Source organism: Zosterops lateralis (genome assembly GCF_965231275.1).
Source record: "Zosterops lateralis genome assembly, chromosome: 9".
In the NCBI taxonomy this organism is placed as follows: domain Eukaryota; kingdom Metazoa; phylum Chordata; class Aves; order Passeriformes; family Zosteropidae; genus Zosterops; species Zosterops lateralis.
Window position 1 is genome coordinate 17,152,411 of NC_139769.1, and position 13,525 is coordinate 17,165,935.

Sequence of the window (13,525 nt, forward strand, 5' to 3'; positions counted from 1 at the left end):
CAATAAGAATTCTAACTATATATATATATATATATAAAAAAAATGAGCTGGACCCAAATGCCCTGCTCCACTACTCTTCCTCTTAAACTTTCATTTTAAATTTAGATTCTTTCCCAGCAGCCTCCTTTGAACCCATCTAGTTAAGAACATTCCAAATGCATTAAGACAGGCTAAGCTGGACACACTTAGATGTTCAATATTTCTGTTGCCAAAGTATCAATTTGCCAAAGTAAAATTTCAACCTTAAAGGGCTTACTCTTAATGGTCATTAAATGTGCACATCCAAGACGTTTCATTCCTAAAGGACAAAAGCTCTGGTTGCCCCTTAGCACAAAATCATGAGCTTTGCTTGAAGATACCTCCATCACCACTATACAACTACTATATGGTTTTCTGGAAGATCTGTGTCTTCCCTTTTTGGAGCACAGCTTTCATGCTGGTCCACTCTGGCTCACTAGTCCTTATGGATGCAGTGTTGCTAACACTGTGGTGCAGGATCTTGTCTGGAGTAGACACGTTCTCTTTCATAAACACTCAGAGGAGGGGAGTACTTTGGACTTCCTTTCATTCTCCAACGGCTGGGACTCCAGCCCATCTTTGTTGTGCTGCAAAGTTTCAAAAGCCTGAGAACATGTTCTACACTGATCAAAGAATCAGAGTATACCCTCTCTCTTCAGAGAAAGACCAAAAAAAAACCCCAAAACCAGAGACAGCTAAGGAGTGAGAGGGGGGCCTCCAGCAAAATGCAACATTTTGCTCCCATGCATTATGGATTTTTTTCTTAAGTCTGGATGTGAGCCAAAGCTCACGGGTTCCTTTAACTGACACACTGATGCAAATAAGGAACACATGCATTATTTTAAAAAGAACTAGGAAGGCCTGCCCACCAGTTCCAACAGTGTTTCCATGAACACTGCTCTCTATAGCTTTTTCTTCTTCACAGTGAATACTCACAGCACCTAACCGTGGGAGCAGGTGGCACACATTTAACACTTCTTTCAACAATCCTCCCTGCAATTTCAGGCAGACTGAATTACAACAGATTACCAGACAGCAGATTTTTGGTGGAATAATGCCAGAGGAGGCATCCTGCTGCCAAGATAATTTAAACACGCTGGGAGCCCAGAGAAATTCTGAGATAAATTCTCCCCTCTGCTTTTCTCAGAGAAAACTAAGGCTTCTCTTAGACAGACACTAGTAGCTCACATAGAAAGGCAGAAGATAAAAACAACCTGGTAAAGAATTGCTTTTCACCCTAGTTTCCCTTCTGTGAACCAAAATAGGGTGTTATTTAGCCATACAAATCTGGTTCAAAACGGACAAGCATTTTCATCAAACTAGCAAATTCTTTGTGCTTTTGTACATTAAGGTTTTGCATCAACTCCTTCCAAGCTTTATGAGAAGACTGTGCAGAAAGAAATCATCCCACAAAAAAAAGATGACCTTCACTGAAAGGGCTCATTCATAAACCCAGGTACAACATGAAGAGGTGAAGCTACTGGATGTACAAGGAGTCACAGAAGAGGCTTGGTGATGACTGAAGTCCAAAAGCATATTGAAGTGCATATTGAATATACTCAGGGAAGGCCAAAAATGCCACCTCCACTCCAGATCTTCTTGGCCTACCAGACCTGCACGGGTGAAGGACCTCAGGCACACACCTACCACTTGTATTTCCCAACTCAAATGGCTGGGAACGCACTTAAAGCTGGCTGGCAAGGATTCTAAAATTAACAGCCCTTTCACTGCCACATCTTAGAGAATGATAGCAAGTATTATAGCATCTACACAAGCTGAAGGCAGTGAAGAGCACACGAACTGAGTTGAGGTTTTTCAAAAGCACCTTTTCTCCTGACTGCACAAGGAAGTGTCTGGAAAACTTTTAAAATATTCCCTCCAGGGTAAACAAAAACATCCAGCTGCAATGGTATAACAAGATCTTAAAGTCATAGCTGTGTGTTTTGCTGATCTTCTGAGAGGAACTACTACTCTCAAGTGAATTGAATTTAAGGTTTCAAAAGATGCTTTTGACAATAGAAATTGCCACCATCTTTCCAAAATCTTCTCACTGTATCTCAGTGCAGGCAGCTATTGAAAATCGACTATAGGATACCATGGCAATAACTGAATTTGCTTAGCAGAGTTATATTTTTAGACAACAAAAAGAACTATAGGTCTCCACCAAAGACCTGTATAGGTTGAAATGGAGTAGTTACATCCATGGTACTGACATGAATTATCTTAAAAATACCAGGATGATCCACTTAGAGATACACATTAATTACAAATACAGCATAGAAACCTAGAATTTCTTCTGGTGGTTGAATGGATTTTTCATTACTCAAATGAAGTTAATGAGACACATACTGAACTTGAACTACATCTAACAACACAACAAGAAAAACATTTAAGGAATCTGAATCAACTAAATTGCTAACATTAGTAATTTTTGTTTTTTAAAAAATCCTCTCAACCATGGTCTACCACATGGAATACACTCTGACTGCCAGAGAGGTTGGACATCTCCTGAGATGAAGCAAACATGTTTAAATAACCTTTATACAACTCAGAACTCCAGTGGCTAGTACAAACCCCAGGATACACAACGGGAAAGCTGTCTAGGTGAGCAAGTTTAGTAATAGCATGTCTTCCTGGACAGTTTTTTGTTCACTGAAACTGACTTCTTATAGAACCTACTAAAGACGAATCGTGACGGATGAACTGTCTGTGATCTCACCAGCCAGTACCTTTCCCTGCTAAACACTACACCCAAGGTCTCTGCTCTGCAAGAATCTTTGCATGCACTGAACTTCACATCACGCAAGGCTCAAAAATCACTCCAGGCACAGCCTGTGCAAGCATGTAAGCCTGTAAATAAAGAAGAGGGTAGGCTTACAACAATTATTAGCTATGCCAGTGGGCTTTCTTTCAAAAGAAAGGTGACTTATTTCACACAGCATGATGCTTTAGCCTCATTTCCCAATAGCACCCAAAAGTTAAAGGGCAGCAGTGGCAGGTTGTAAATTTGCACTAACTTCATAGCGACAAACCTTCATTTAGTAGTATCTCCTTGGTTTATTTTTTTGTCTAAGACTTTTCTGGCTCCTACTCAATGACAGAAAGAAAGCTGAATTTACATTTGTAGATAGTGGAATGGATGGTAAAAATTATTTATTATTAAAATAATCTAGGGAAAAAATGAAAGACTTCCATGTATTTTGCAACAAAACATGGTTGAAGCAACACAGGGAAGCTTCCAGTTTAAATATTTGGAGATCTTCAATAGTAATAACCCTGTCAGATATCCCTGGAATAAAAAAAGCAAATCAAGTCAGCAGAACTGTTTTCAAATACAGATGCTTTTCCTGGCCTACAAAGAACTCCCTGTAAGTGTGTGCTTTCCAGAACTGTTTGTTCACATCATAGTTGCATTGTTTCCAGTCTTGGTGCTATTTTAAGATATTTCTGCCATGCTGAGTTTTTGTGAACAGGTCCTTAAAATAAAAATACATAACTACCTAGCAATACAATATTATCACCCAGCAGCAAAAGCCCTCAATCCTACTTACAAACACTGTGGAAAACCTGGAGAGTCAAGACTTTAGAAGGAAGGAAAAAACTTCAGTCAATAGTTATAAACTAAGAAACTCCTTGGCAGTTCATATAATTCACAAAGGATTTCTACTTCAGGGCCATTAATCTAATAGCAAACTGTGCTTACAGATATAACAAACTATCCTTAATGTTACATATTATTCTACTCTTTTTTCCCAGGCAAATGTTAATCTAGGATACCAAAACCTGGAAAATATCAAAGTTTAAGGAAATAAAACATCAACGTATGATCTCATTAAGGGCAAATTTGAAGAGGACTTGACTTACTTACAAGAATATGCTGTGTCTCTGAAATTTGTGAATGTATTTTAAGAGGAATTTCTCACAATAATCTGCTGCTTTATGCATCCAAGGGATTACTTACATGTGAGTGTTTGGCACTCTCCAAAGGAAACTTGCTATATCAAGCTCTTGTGTCAACCATCCTAAAGGAATTTATCACATTAGATCGTGCTGAATAATTTACTGTATGGAGTTGGTAATAAACAAAAGAGAACTCCCACAGTTATTTCTGTATTGTTATTAATTAACTCCTCTCTAAGGTGATGATGTGTTTGGTTTATTGTTTTGGGTTTTTGTTTGGTTGCCTTTTTTTATTTTTCTTATATTTTTTTTATTTTTCCCAAAACAATTTCAATTATGAGGGAAAGGCTTTTAATTTTAGACACTGTTTGGAAGTGGTCCAAAATCTGTCATGCTAGATCCCCTCATTTGATTCAGACAAAGCCAAAATTCACATCATCTCTCTTTGTAACCTTCTGGCAAAGTATTATTTATGCAAAGCACAGCCAAGGACTGTTATGGGTACCAGACTAAAGTGGGCCACATTTCCATCCAATCTCAATTACTTCCTGGTGCTTTGCACAGCTCTGCCAGGTGACAGTTAAATGAGCCCAACAGGCAGCCTTGGAACCACCTGATTTCCTGTGGCCTTGAAGGTTTCAGGAAAAAAGGAAAAATAGAAGAGATAGTTATTAGGGAAAAATGAGAACAGCTTTGTGAAAACTGAAGTGTGATCTAACTGAGGAAGAAAGTCAAGTCCATACCTTTCCTAAAATTTTAGAACTTTGTTTAAAGTTTTATTAAATGTCCTGAATACATCTAAACCAAACCTATTTCAGATCTCTCACAAATCCATCTTTTATCCAGCACTGGAGGCCTGCTATTCTTGCTTAAGTACACCATGAATGCTGAACTGTGACTTTCTGACTGGGTAACAGAAAGACCAATCGACAGAAAATATGGAGGGGACACTGGGGAAAGCACAGGAAATGCCAAGAGGGAAGACAAAGATACAAAACAAGAAAGAAGGGAGAGGACACACAGACACCAGACATCAAAAACATCTGGAAAAGTGAAAAATAATGAAATTCCTCTGATTCCAAGCCACTAGAGAGCAATCAGCTTGTTCATACAGAAAATGAATATTTTATTGTCAAAGTTCCAATTCTGGATCAATAGATAATTCACTGGCTGCAGAGATCCTTTCAGTCTTTAATCCTGTGCCCTTGTGATCCTAATCAGAGTTTCTATCTGCTACTATGAATACAAGCATTTAAAAATACACAGTTATGTGAATTTATAAGGTTTTTATGAGTACAGTGTATATAATTTCACTTATAACTCTAGTAACTGGCCACCACACACAACACACTTGCATTGAGCATCTACATGTAGAACCAAATGCTCCAATATTGCTCAAAAACATTCCTGTCAGTCTTGTTTTCTCCCTTACAGAAAAGCAGCATCACTGGCCAAGGCCTTACAAAACAAAAACATGGACAGTGATCTCCGAATAGGTTTTCTGGTTTTTTTTTTTTTTTTTTTTTTTTTTTTGTTTTTTTTTTTTTTGTTTTTTTTTTTTTTTTTGAGAAAGAACTAACTGGAAAAAGGGAGTTTCCAAACACAGGAATCCATTTTCTGATTAAGTTGGAAATTGAACCATGGCTGGTGCAACATTCTTCACAGAGGCAGCTTTCTCTAACCTTCCAGAGGGCACAAAATTCACACAGGACTATAGCAAATGCTGTGTTAAGTAAGAGGAGGTACAGAATGGGTGATTACAGAATGGGTGATTTACTCAGAGAGATGAATTTATACAGGAAAATGGCAATTTGGAAGCCACAAGATTTCTGCATGCTTCTTTAGGTAACTGGTGACAACTTTTGAGGTTACTGATGAAAAGATAGGAAGTGATAATGAAAACTTTCCCTATGACTGCAATGGCTCTTTAAAAATCAAATAAACTCCATCATGTGCATGTTCTCACTCTGCTACTATGATCAACAGAAGTTCCCTGGCATTCACAGAAAAGTGACCATTTTTTTCTGGTTTTGGCTGTCTTCCAGTTAAATTTCTTCTCAGTAGCTGGTACAGTGCAGTGTTTTGGATTCAATGTTGATAACACACTGATGTTTTGATTGTTGCTAAGTCATGTTTATCCTAAGTCAAGGACTTTCTTTGTGTCTCGTGTTTTTGTGTCTCAGTGAGGAGGTGCACAAAAAGCTGGGAGGGAGCACAGCCATGACAGGTGACCTGAATTGGGCAGAGGAATATTCCACACCACAGAACATCATGCCCAGTACGTAAAATGGGGAATTGCCTTGAAGCAGGGCTGATAAGAGTTCAGGGACAGGCTCTGACATCAGTCAGTGGATGGTGAACAACTGTATTGGGCATCGCTTTGGTTTTTTTCCTCTTTGTTGCCATTATTATTATTATTTACTAGTATTATTATATTTTACTTCATTTCAATTAGTAAACTGTTCTTTTGTCAACCTAGAAGTTTTAATTTTGATTCTCCTCTATATTCCCCCAGGGTGTGGGATGGGTTGGGGTGCATGATTGGCTGTGTGGTGTGTAGCTGCCAGCTGGGCTCAAACCATGACAACTAATAAGCAAGATACTTGTTTAGAATGGGGGAGCCAAAAAAAAAGGCTTCTAGTACAAAGATCAGTTTAATGTTAAGTGAAGGTAATGGGAAAACTTAATTCTAGGGGATTCAACAACCATTTTCCACTACACCACCACACTTACAACAAATCCTTGCATTTCTACATAACCACATTCAGAGCTAGGAGAGCTTCATTTCTGAAATACAGATCCTGAGAAATCCTGAGTTGAGTGTTAGTTAAATCACAATCTCCCACTCAGTGACCCTAGAGATCTGCATTTCCAAATGTAAATGATGTTAGCCGTTATGAAGAGGGTTTTTTTTGTTTGTTTGTTTTAATCTGAGACATATCTAAATAATAGGTACTACTGAGAAGTTAAATGCTTTAAATACCTATTGAAGAATATTCCCATTCCCATCAAGGAGAAGTCACTTACAGAACACCAGTGGACCCTGTACTATCTACATATTTATGACAGAAGATAATCAAACTTTTACTGCAGTGTAACTATAAAATTACCATGGGAAATTCAAAAGAATTTTTAAGACTCATCAAAACTCAAACTCAGCAACAAGACAATGGGAAATCAAAGTTTGGGGAGCTATGCAAAATTTCACATTATTTTGAGCAGCCAGTCTTTTCACATCTGCCCCTCTGCAACAATAACAAATCTAACATTGAAAAGGCAGGCCCATAATGCTGAGTGGTGATTACATGTAACTCGTGTATTATCAAATCCAACTGCCTCCACGTATGTGCTGAAACTGGATATATGAAGCCTGAGGATGCCAGAGAACAGATTTAGATCATCGCACACTGAAGAAATATTAAGATCTACTATCTATAAAAAGTGTTAGCAATTCACCCAAGATAAGAGATGGCACTTGCAGCAAGTAGCTGCTTATAAAAGGCTTCTTATGCACGTCACATTCACAGCATTAGTACATTACTCACTAATGTGCTACATCAACGTGCTGGGAAGTTATAAAACTTGGCAGTCCTGATAATTGGAGTGGCTTTCCCCTTTTGCACAGCTTCAGCTGAGGGTGAATCATAGCAGAGAATTAAGAATGAAAATATTTGAACTTCAAAGCCCTTTCCTCTCTCATCATGACAACTATACCGACTAGTACTAAAAAATCCCTGTCTTGTGGCAAAGTTGTTTCATTAATTTAGACCTCTACATTTTTAAGTCACTCTTTATCACTGATTTAGTCTTAACTTTTCTCTTCCAAAAAATGCAAATTTAAAGAAAAATATTTTGGCTTGGAAGTGGCACAAGTCACAATTTAGTATTCTCTTCACTTTCTTCCTTTTTAAACACAACAGGAGCCCCCTTGCCTGGGAGTTTCTCTATTTCCCTCAATGTAAAGCTGACCTTGACAGTAAACAGCTACAAAAACCTGATGGGATCATCATGACACATCATGACTGAAGAATGAGTTGATCCAAGTTCAGATGTTCTGCACTGATCATTACCTTTTCTATTAATGCATGGGAAATAAACCAAATATCTGCTGTTGAGACCTCAGTTTCACATGCTAAAGTTAAATGCTGCAAAAGGTGAGTGCTCAACTGCTGTACTGCTTCCTGTCCTTTGGTGGGACAAAATAAGGCATCTCAGAGCTTGCCCTCATATTGCTTTCAATTAAACTGGATAACATAATGAATTTATCAGAATGTAGAAAACAATCTGAACCTCTCAGGGGTAGCTGAGAACTTCAGCATGATTATTTATGGATCAATCTGGTATTTAATTACATGTATAATTACTATTAAAACCAAGAATTAACTTCATCTAATTACACAAACTGATTTTGCTTGATTTAAAAAAAAAAATTAGTAATAATAATAATAATACCTAATGACCTCATTTCATACCATCTTATTGTTCATACCATCCTAGCACTTCACAGAATCCATACCATTGGCCCCCAAGCTTCAGACCTAACTTGATTTGACCACCAGCTGTTTCTATACCTACAGCCACTTTCTCTTCAGCAAATGCATCCCAGTTCCCTACCATCCAAACTTCTCCAAATAGCAGTTCATCAGATTTAACTATTGCTAAATCTGCATACTGGAACACATTGCATTCAAATCTATTTTAAATGCTGCAAATCTCTTTAAATAGAACATTATTTTTGAAAGATCCCAACTGTAATTCGTTTCTGCATAAAAGGTTTTATTTTTTACCCTCCATAGAGCAAACACTATTAATGTTTCAGTTTAGAGAGAGACTATATGGATTAGACTAAATGGAAAGTTGCCATGACAACACCACCGTTATTTTAGGTATTGGAAATTCATGCCAAGTTAAACAAAGGGCAAATGCATGGTCAAGAACAAGTCTTCTAACTGTTCTGACAGCCAACAATAAACCCCAATGTAATTTAAAAAGTTCTAGAAGTGGAGAATTAAGCCTTAAAACAAGAATGAAAATAAATTACAACACAATAGAGCATCTTTAGCACTCTATTGTGATGGTAATTGCTGACATGTGTCCCAGTCAGAAGAAGTCAATCTGATCAGAATCACTTTTTCAGAGTGCCCAAAAGACTGAGCCCCACACCCCACCTTCAGAAATGGACAGTTACAAGGCTAAATCACTGAAGGTGAGAGAAGGGGATGGCTGTTCCCAACTTTTAAATGCCTCCATCTAAGTTAGAAAGCCATGGCCAGAAGATAGCAACCTTCTCATCCTTCTTCATTGCAAGTGGTCCATGGTCTTAAAGAACAATTCTCATGTTAATCTTGAATAAAAAGATTTAAAAGTTTTAAGTATGACTTACAGATTGTCAAAAATAGTTAGATGCCCCACATAACTACAATTCCCAAGTCACCTAGACACTTCTGTAAGTGTGACTCAAAATTATTATGAAGGCTGTTTCTATACTTACAGTGCATATGAAGCATTTTTGCATAAAGTAAATTATGTCCGTGCCCATGGCAGGAGGTTTGGACTAGATGACCTTTAAAGAATCCTTCTGACCCAAACCTTCCTAGGAGTATATGATTTTGTGCATCTTGCAATTAAAACATATCTAAAATATAAGGACAAATCTAAAATTGTCTGAAGCATTTAAAAAACACCTGTGCTCCTGAGCATAATTGCCTGTGTTTTCCTTAAATAGGTGAAAAAAATTAGGGAATCAAATGGTCTGATCAGTTAAATTCTGAAAACTTGAAAATTTGCTAAAATTCTCCTCAGCAAGCCCTAAGCCAGGGCATTTTTACCTGTCCCTAAACATAAAGACAGCCAGCTTCAGGCTCATAAAACTGCAAGTTGTTTAAGCTTCTTTCTGAGACAATAGTGAATTGAAAGGTGTTCTTCAAAAGAGAAACACTCTGTACCCAACCATGGTATAAAAACAAACGCTTCTAAACAAAAACTGAAAGCATTACTGACTAGCACACTGTAGCTGAAAAAGAGCACCTACCTTGACTCTGATAATAGACTTACGATGATAAAAGCAGCAAAGTGCTGCAATCAGCATTTGAAAAACATTATAATCCTTCGGCATTTTCAGTTCTGCTGTCTGTGGCTCCTCAAGACTGCAGACAAACTGCCACTACCAGCAGTGCTCTGAGGTTCAGCAAACTCTTCAGTGTCACTGCTGCCCACCAGTGCTGCTACACCCCCCTACTCACGTATCAGTCTGGGACACTTTCCACAGCTGAAGCTGATACCATCAATTCAGTGACCGCTGGCACGCTGGCCCCAGCACGCCATACAGAGAGTGCCAGAATCCTCATGTGATCTGTTTCACTCACCAGTGAAATCCTAGCTCCTCTATCTTGGTATCCCCCTGGCTCAGAGATGCGTTTAAGGCATCAGCACAAGCCAAACTTCTCTTCCTGATGAGTTACAATACCTGACTGTCTCCCAGCGCTGATAAAGGCTTAATCAGTTGCTCCAGCTCAACCATGCAACATCTCTGCCTGCATCCTCAATTATACACACATAAAAGAAAAAAAAAAGGAAAAGCAGTTGATTACTGTTTGACAACTGTAAGAACTGAGCTTAAGTAACTAAGGAAAATGATAAATCTGTTTATTTTTAATTAGGAAGCTTCTGGCAGACGGTCCTTGGAAAAAATAGCAAGAAACCAACCCTGTAAACATTGTCAGTGTCACTGCCAGGTAACCAAGGTACCTTCAGCATTTAAAACTCTCAGTGGACAGCTTTATCTTGGTGATAGTCCTATGGGATTGTGCAAATCACTTGAGAAAGAAAGAACTGAATTAATGAACATGTCTGATTCAGCAGAGTAAAACTAAGCACTACAACAAAATAAAAAGCAGCAGTTTTATTTATGCCTGTGATTCCATTCCCTTGGACAGCACAGTCCATAGCTTACTGACCTGTCAGCAAACTGCTCATCAGCAAAGAATCTGCCTGACATTTCTGAAAGCTCTCTCAAGAACCAGGGCAAAAAAGAGGCAAACAACTTGGGTAATTACAGTAACTGTAAGAGACACGAGATCACCTCCATAGCAGCCTAACAGATTTGGTCTAAGGAGAGCAAATGGACTGGATTGTGGGGTACAAGACAACCTGTAACACTTAAGAACAAGAAACTCTGAAGAGATCAATCAACTATTATTTGGGTGGTACCAAAAAATACAGAAGTCACAGGTATTTCAGATCTTGGATTAGGAATAAATTAAACCCAAAGGGTGGTTGAAATGAATAGTTATTTGTCTTTTTCATCAGCAGCAATTATATTACATAATTAGGAGGACACATATTAAATACTTATTTATATCCTCAGGTATTACTTACAAGGTGCCTCTCACCTAATAACAGAGTACTTCTTTCCCACACTGACTGAACAACGGGAAGTGCCCTCAGAGCCTGCATCCAGCAATAGGAATTATTAATAGCAGCAGCACTGAGAAAAGACATAAAATGTGCACTGCCTTTCAGGGAAAACGGGATGGACTGCCTATCTGAAAAGAAGAAGAAAGCTCAGTGTTGATAACAAGGAAGTGGAAGAGTGATGTGTAAGGTTCTCTTACCTATCTGGCCACAGAATGTTTGCAGGTATCTACCACCAGGTTAAGCACCAAACCCAGAATGCTCATAAAGGCAGCCAGACTACTTGGCCCTGTGGAGGAGATGTTATGCCAGAGATTCTTCTGAGAAAAGGAAAACAATGTAGGAATAAAAGAACAGAACATTAAATGGACTGTAAAGTAATAAACCTGGCAAGAAAAAAGACATAAGACTGGCCAGAAAAGAAGCTGAAAATACTGACTTTGAAAATGAAGTCCTGCTGAAGAGTACTTTATGACAAACTCAAACAATGAATGAGTAGATAATATGATAGGAATGTGAAAGTACCCTCCTTTTCTCTTTGCACTGTGCTGCAGCACATTTTAATTTACTTTGAGTTATTTTTCCACTTTGAGAACTCCACAGGATTGCTTTAGCAGGTAGCAAGAGAAGAGAAGGTTAAAAGATACCCTGCAAAACTTCAAACAAAGAGCCTCAACTGTGATGCTTGTTTCTTGACCATCTCACTAAGGACTGCATTTTTAAAGAATATTAATCAAAAGTTCTCATAATATCATCCTAATCCAATTTTAAAACTGAAGGGCAGGAGGGACGGATGATAAAAAGGAAAATGAAATTGAAGACTGCATTAGTCAAGGTGTTTTTGCTTTACAGTGCTGGCAAGACTTCATATTAATATGCTGGCAAGTATTAATATCACACACTAAGGATTCCCTTGTAATACCATAAACAGAAACTATCAAGACAAGCAACACAAACTACAGTAGGTGACAAGAAGAGCTATTAGGATGACTTAGCTATTTTGGCAGCAGAAACAACTGATTTAGCAGTGTGGTGGACCACTTCCGCCCTGAAAAGAATTAGAAGTTCCAAATAGGAGTTCTTTATGGGGTTGGAAAAAAAAAGGACAAGAATACTATGACCTATCAATGTGTAAACCTACACTGAAATTTAAACAAAGGTTCCCATCCATCATCAAGAATAAAACTCCCTTTTTCTTTAAAGAAAAGAAAAGGAGAATTGGAGTGGCAGGTCTAATATAAATGGTAACTGCCAGATCCTTATTTCCTGTCTGTAATGAAGTAAAGAATCAAAAATTACGTATGTTGAGAGAATGCCAGAAATAATGAATCTTAAAAACTAATACTATACAATTTCATACAGCAGCTGCCAATGGTTTTTATCAACAGTATAACTGATAGGAAAAAGGATATTTTATTTAAATAATAAATTTTAAATGTTTTAAAAATTAAACTAATGGGATTTTCCTTTTTATTAAGTTAGTATAATTTCAGCCTAGATAGCTCAATTAATAGATGACAACCTTTGCAAGACACTGTGATACAGTAGTTTGAAAATTAATATTACTGGAAGGAATCCCAAAGAGTATGTGAGAAACCTCTGGGTGACAGGAAGGTATGTCCTGCACTGATGGCTATCATGATTGAGGACAGCCTTCAAGATGCTCCAGTTATGCTTCATACATAGGTAAGATTTACATTTTAAAATATTGACTCAGAGAAACAAAAGATGGCTTAGTCATATTTTCACACTCATGGTCTTCAATTTTTTGCTGGTATTTTGGGTTCTTGGACTCTGCACATGAGAAACAAACCTGTTTAATATACCTTAGAAACATCAAATATAATCCTTTTTCTAAGTCATCTATTGCTGTATTTTAAATTAAAAATACATCAATAGATGTATTGATTCCAGCACCAAAATATCAACCATCAATTTAATTCCTTTGTTTTCAAAGATTCTGCCTAGAACCTTAAATTACCTGATAATCCCTTCATCTGTTTCTGTGGATGGCTGGTTAGATTATTTTTGATAACTTTGATAACTAAGCTTAATAAGAAAGGATTTTTAAGTTCATAGAATCCATGGCCACACGAGTTCACACTTGAACATATATCCTGTGTTGAGCTCCTAATAGCCCATTAGGAAGAGAAATTAAGCAGTCTCTGCTAACCCCATCTGTTATTACAAAGCC

At 37.7% G+C, this 13,525-nt stretch overlaps 1 protein-coding gene across 6 annotated transcripts in view; it reads right to left on the reverse strand.

Moving 5' to 3' along the window:
* BCAR3 (BCAR3 adaptor protein, NSP family member) overlaps positions 1–13,525 on the reverse strand; it is an 89,266-nt gene that overhangs the window by 11,493 nt on the left and 64,248 nt on the right. Inside the window, exon 1 of one of the 6 annotated variants that reach the window (XM_083867791.1) lies at positions 9,950–10,058. The exons of the other annotated variants lie outside the window; for them this stretch is intronic. Coding sequence (XP_083723917.1) covers positions 9,950–10,033 — 84 coding nt within the window. The 5' untranslated portion in view covers positions 10,034–10,058. Of the gene's footprint in view, positions 1–9,949; positions 10,059–13,525 lie in introns of those variants that run through there. 6 annotated transcript variants of the gene reach the window in all.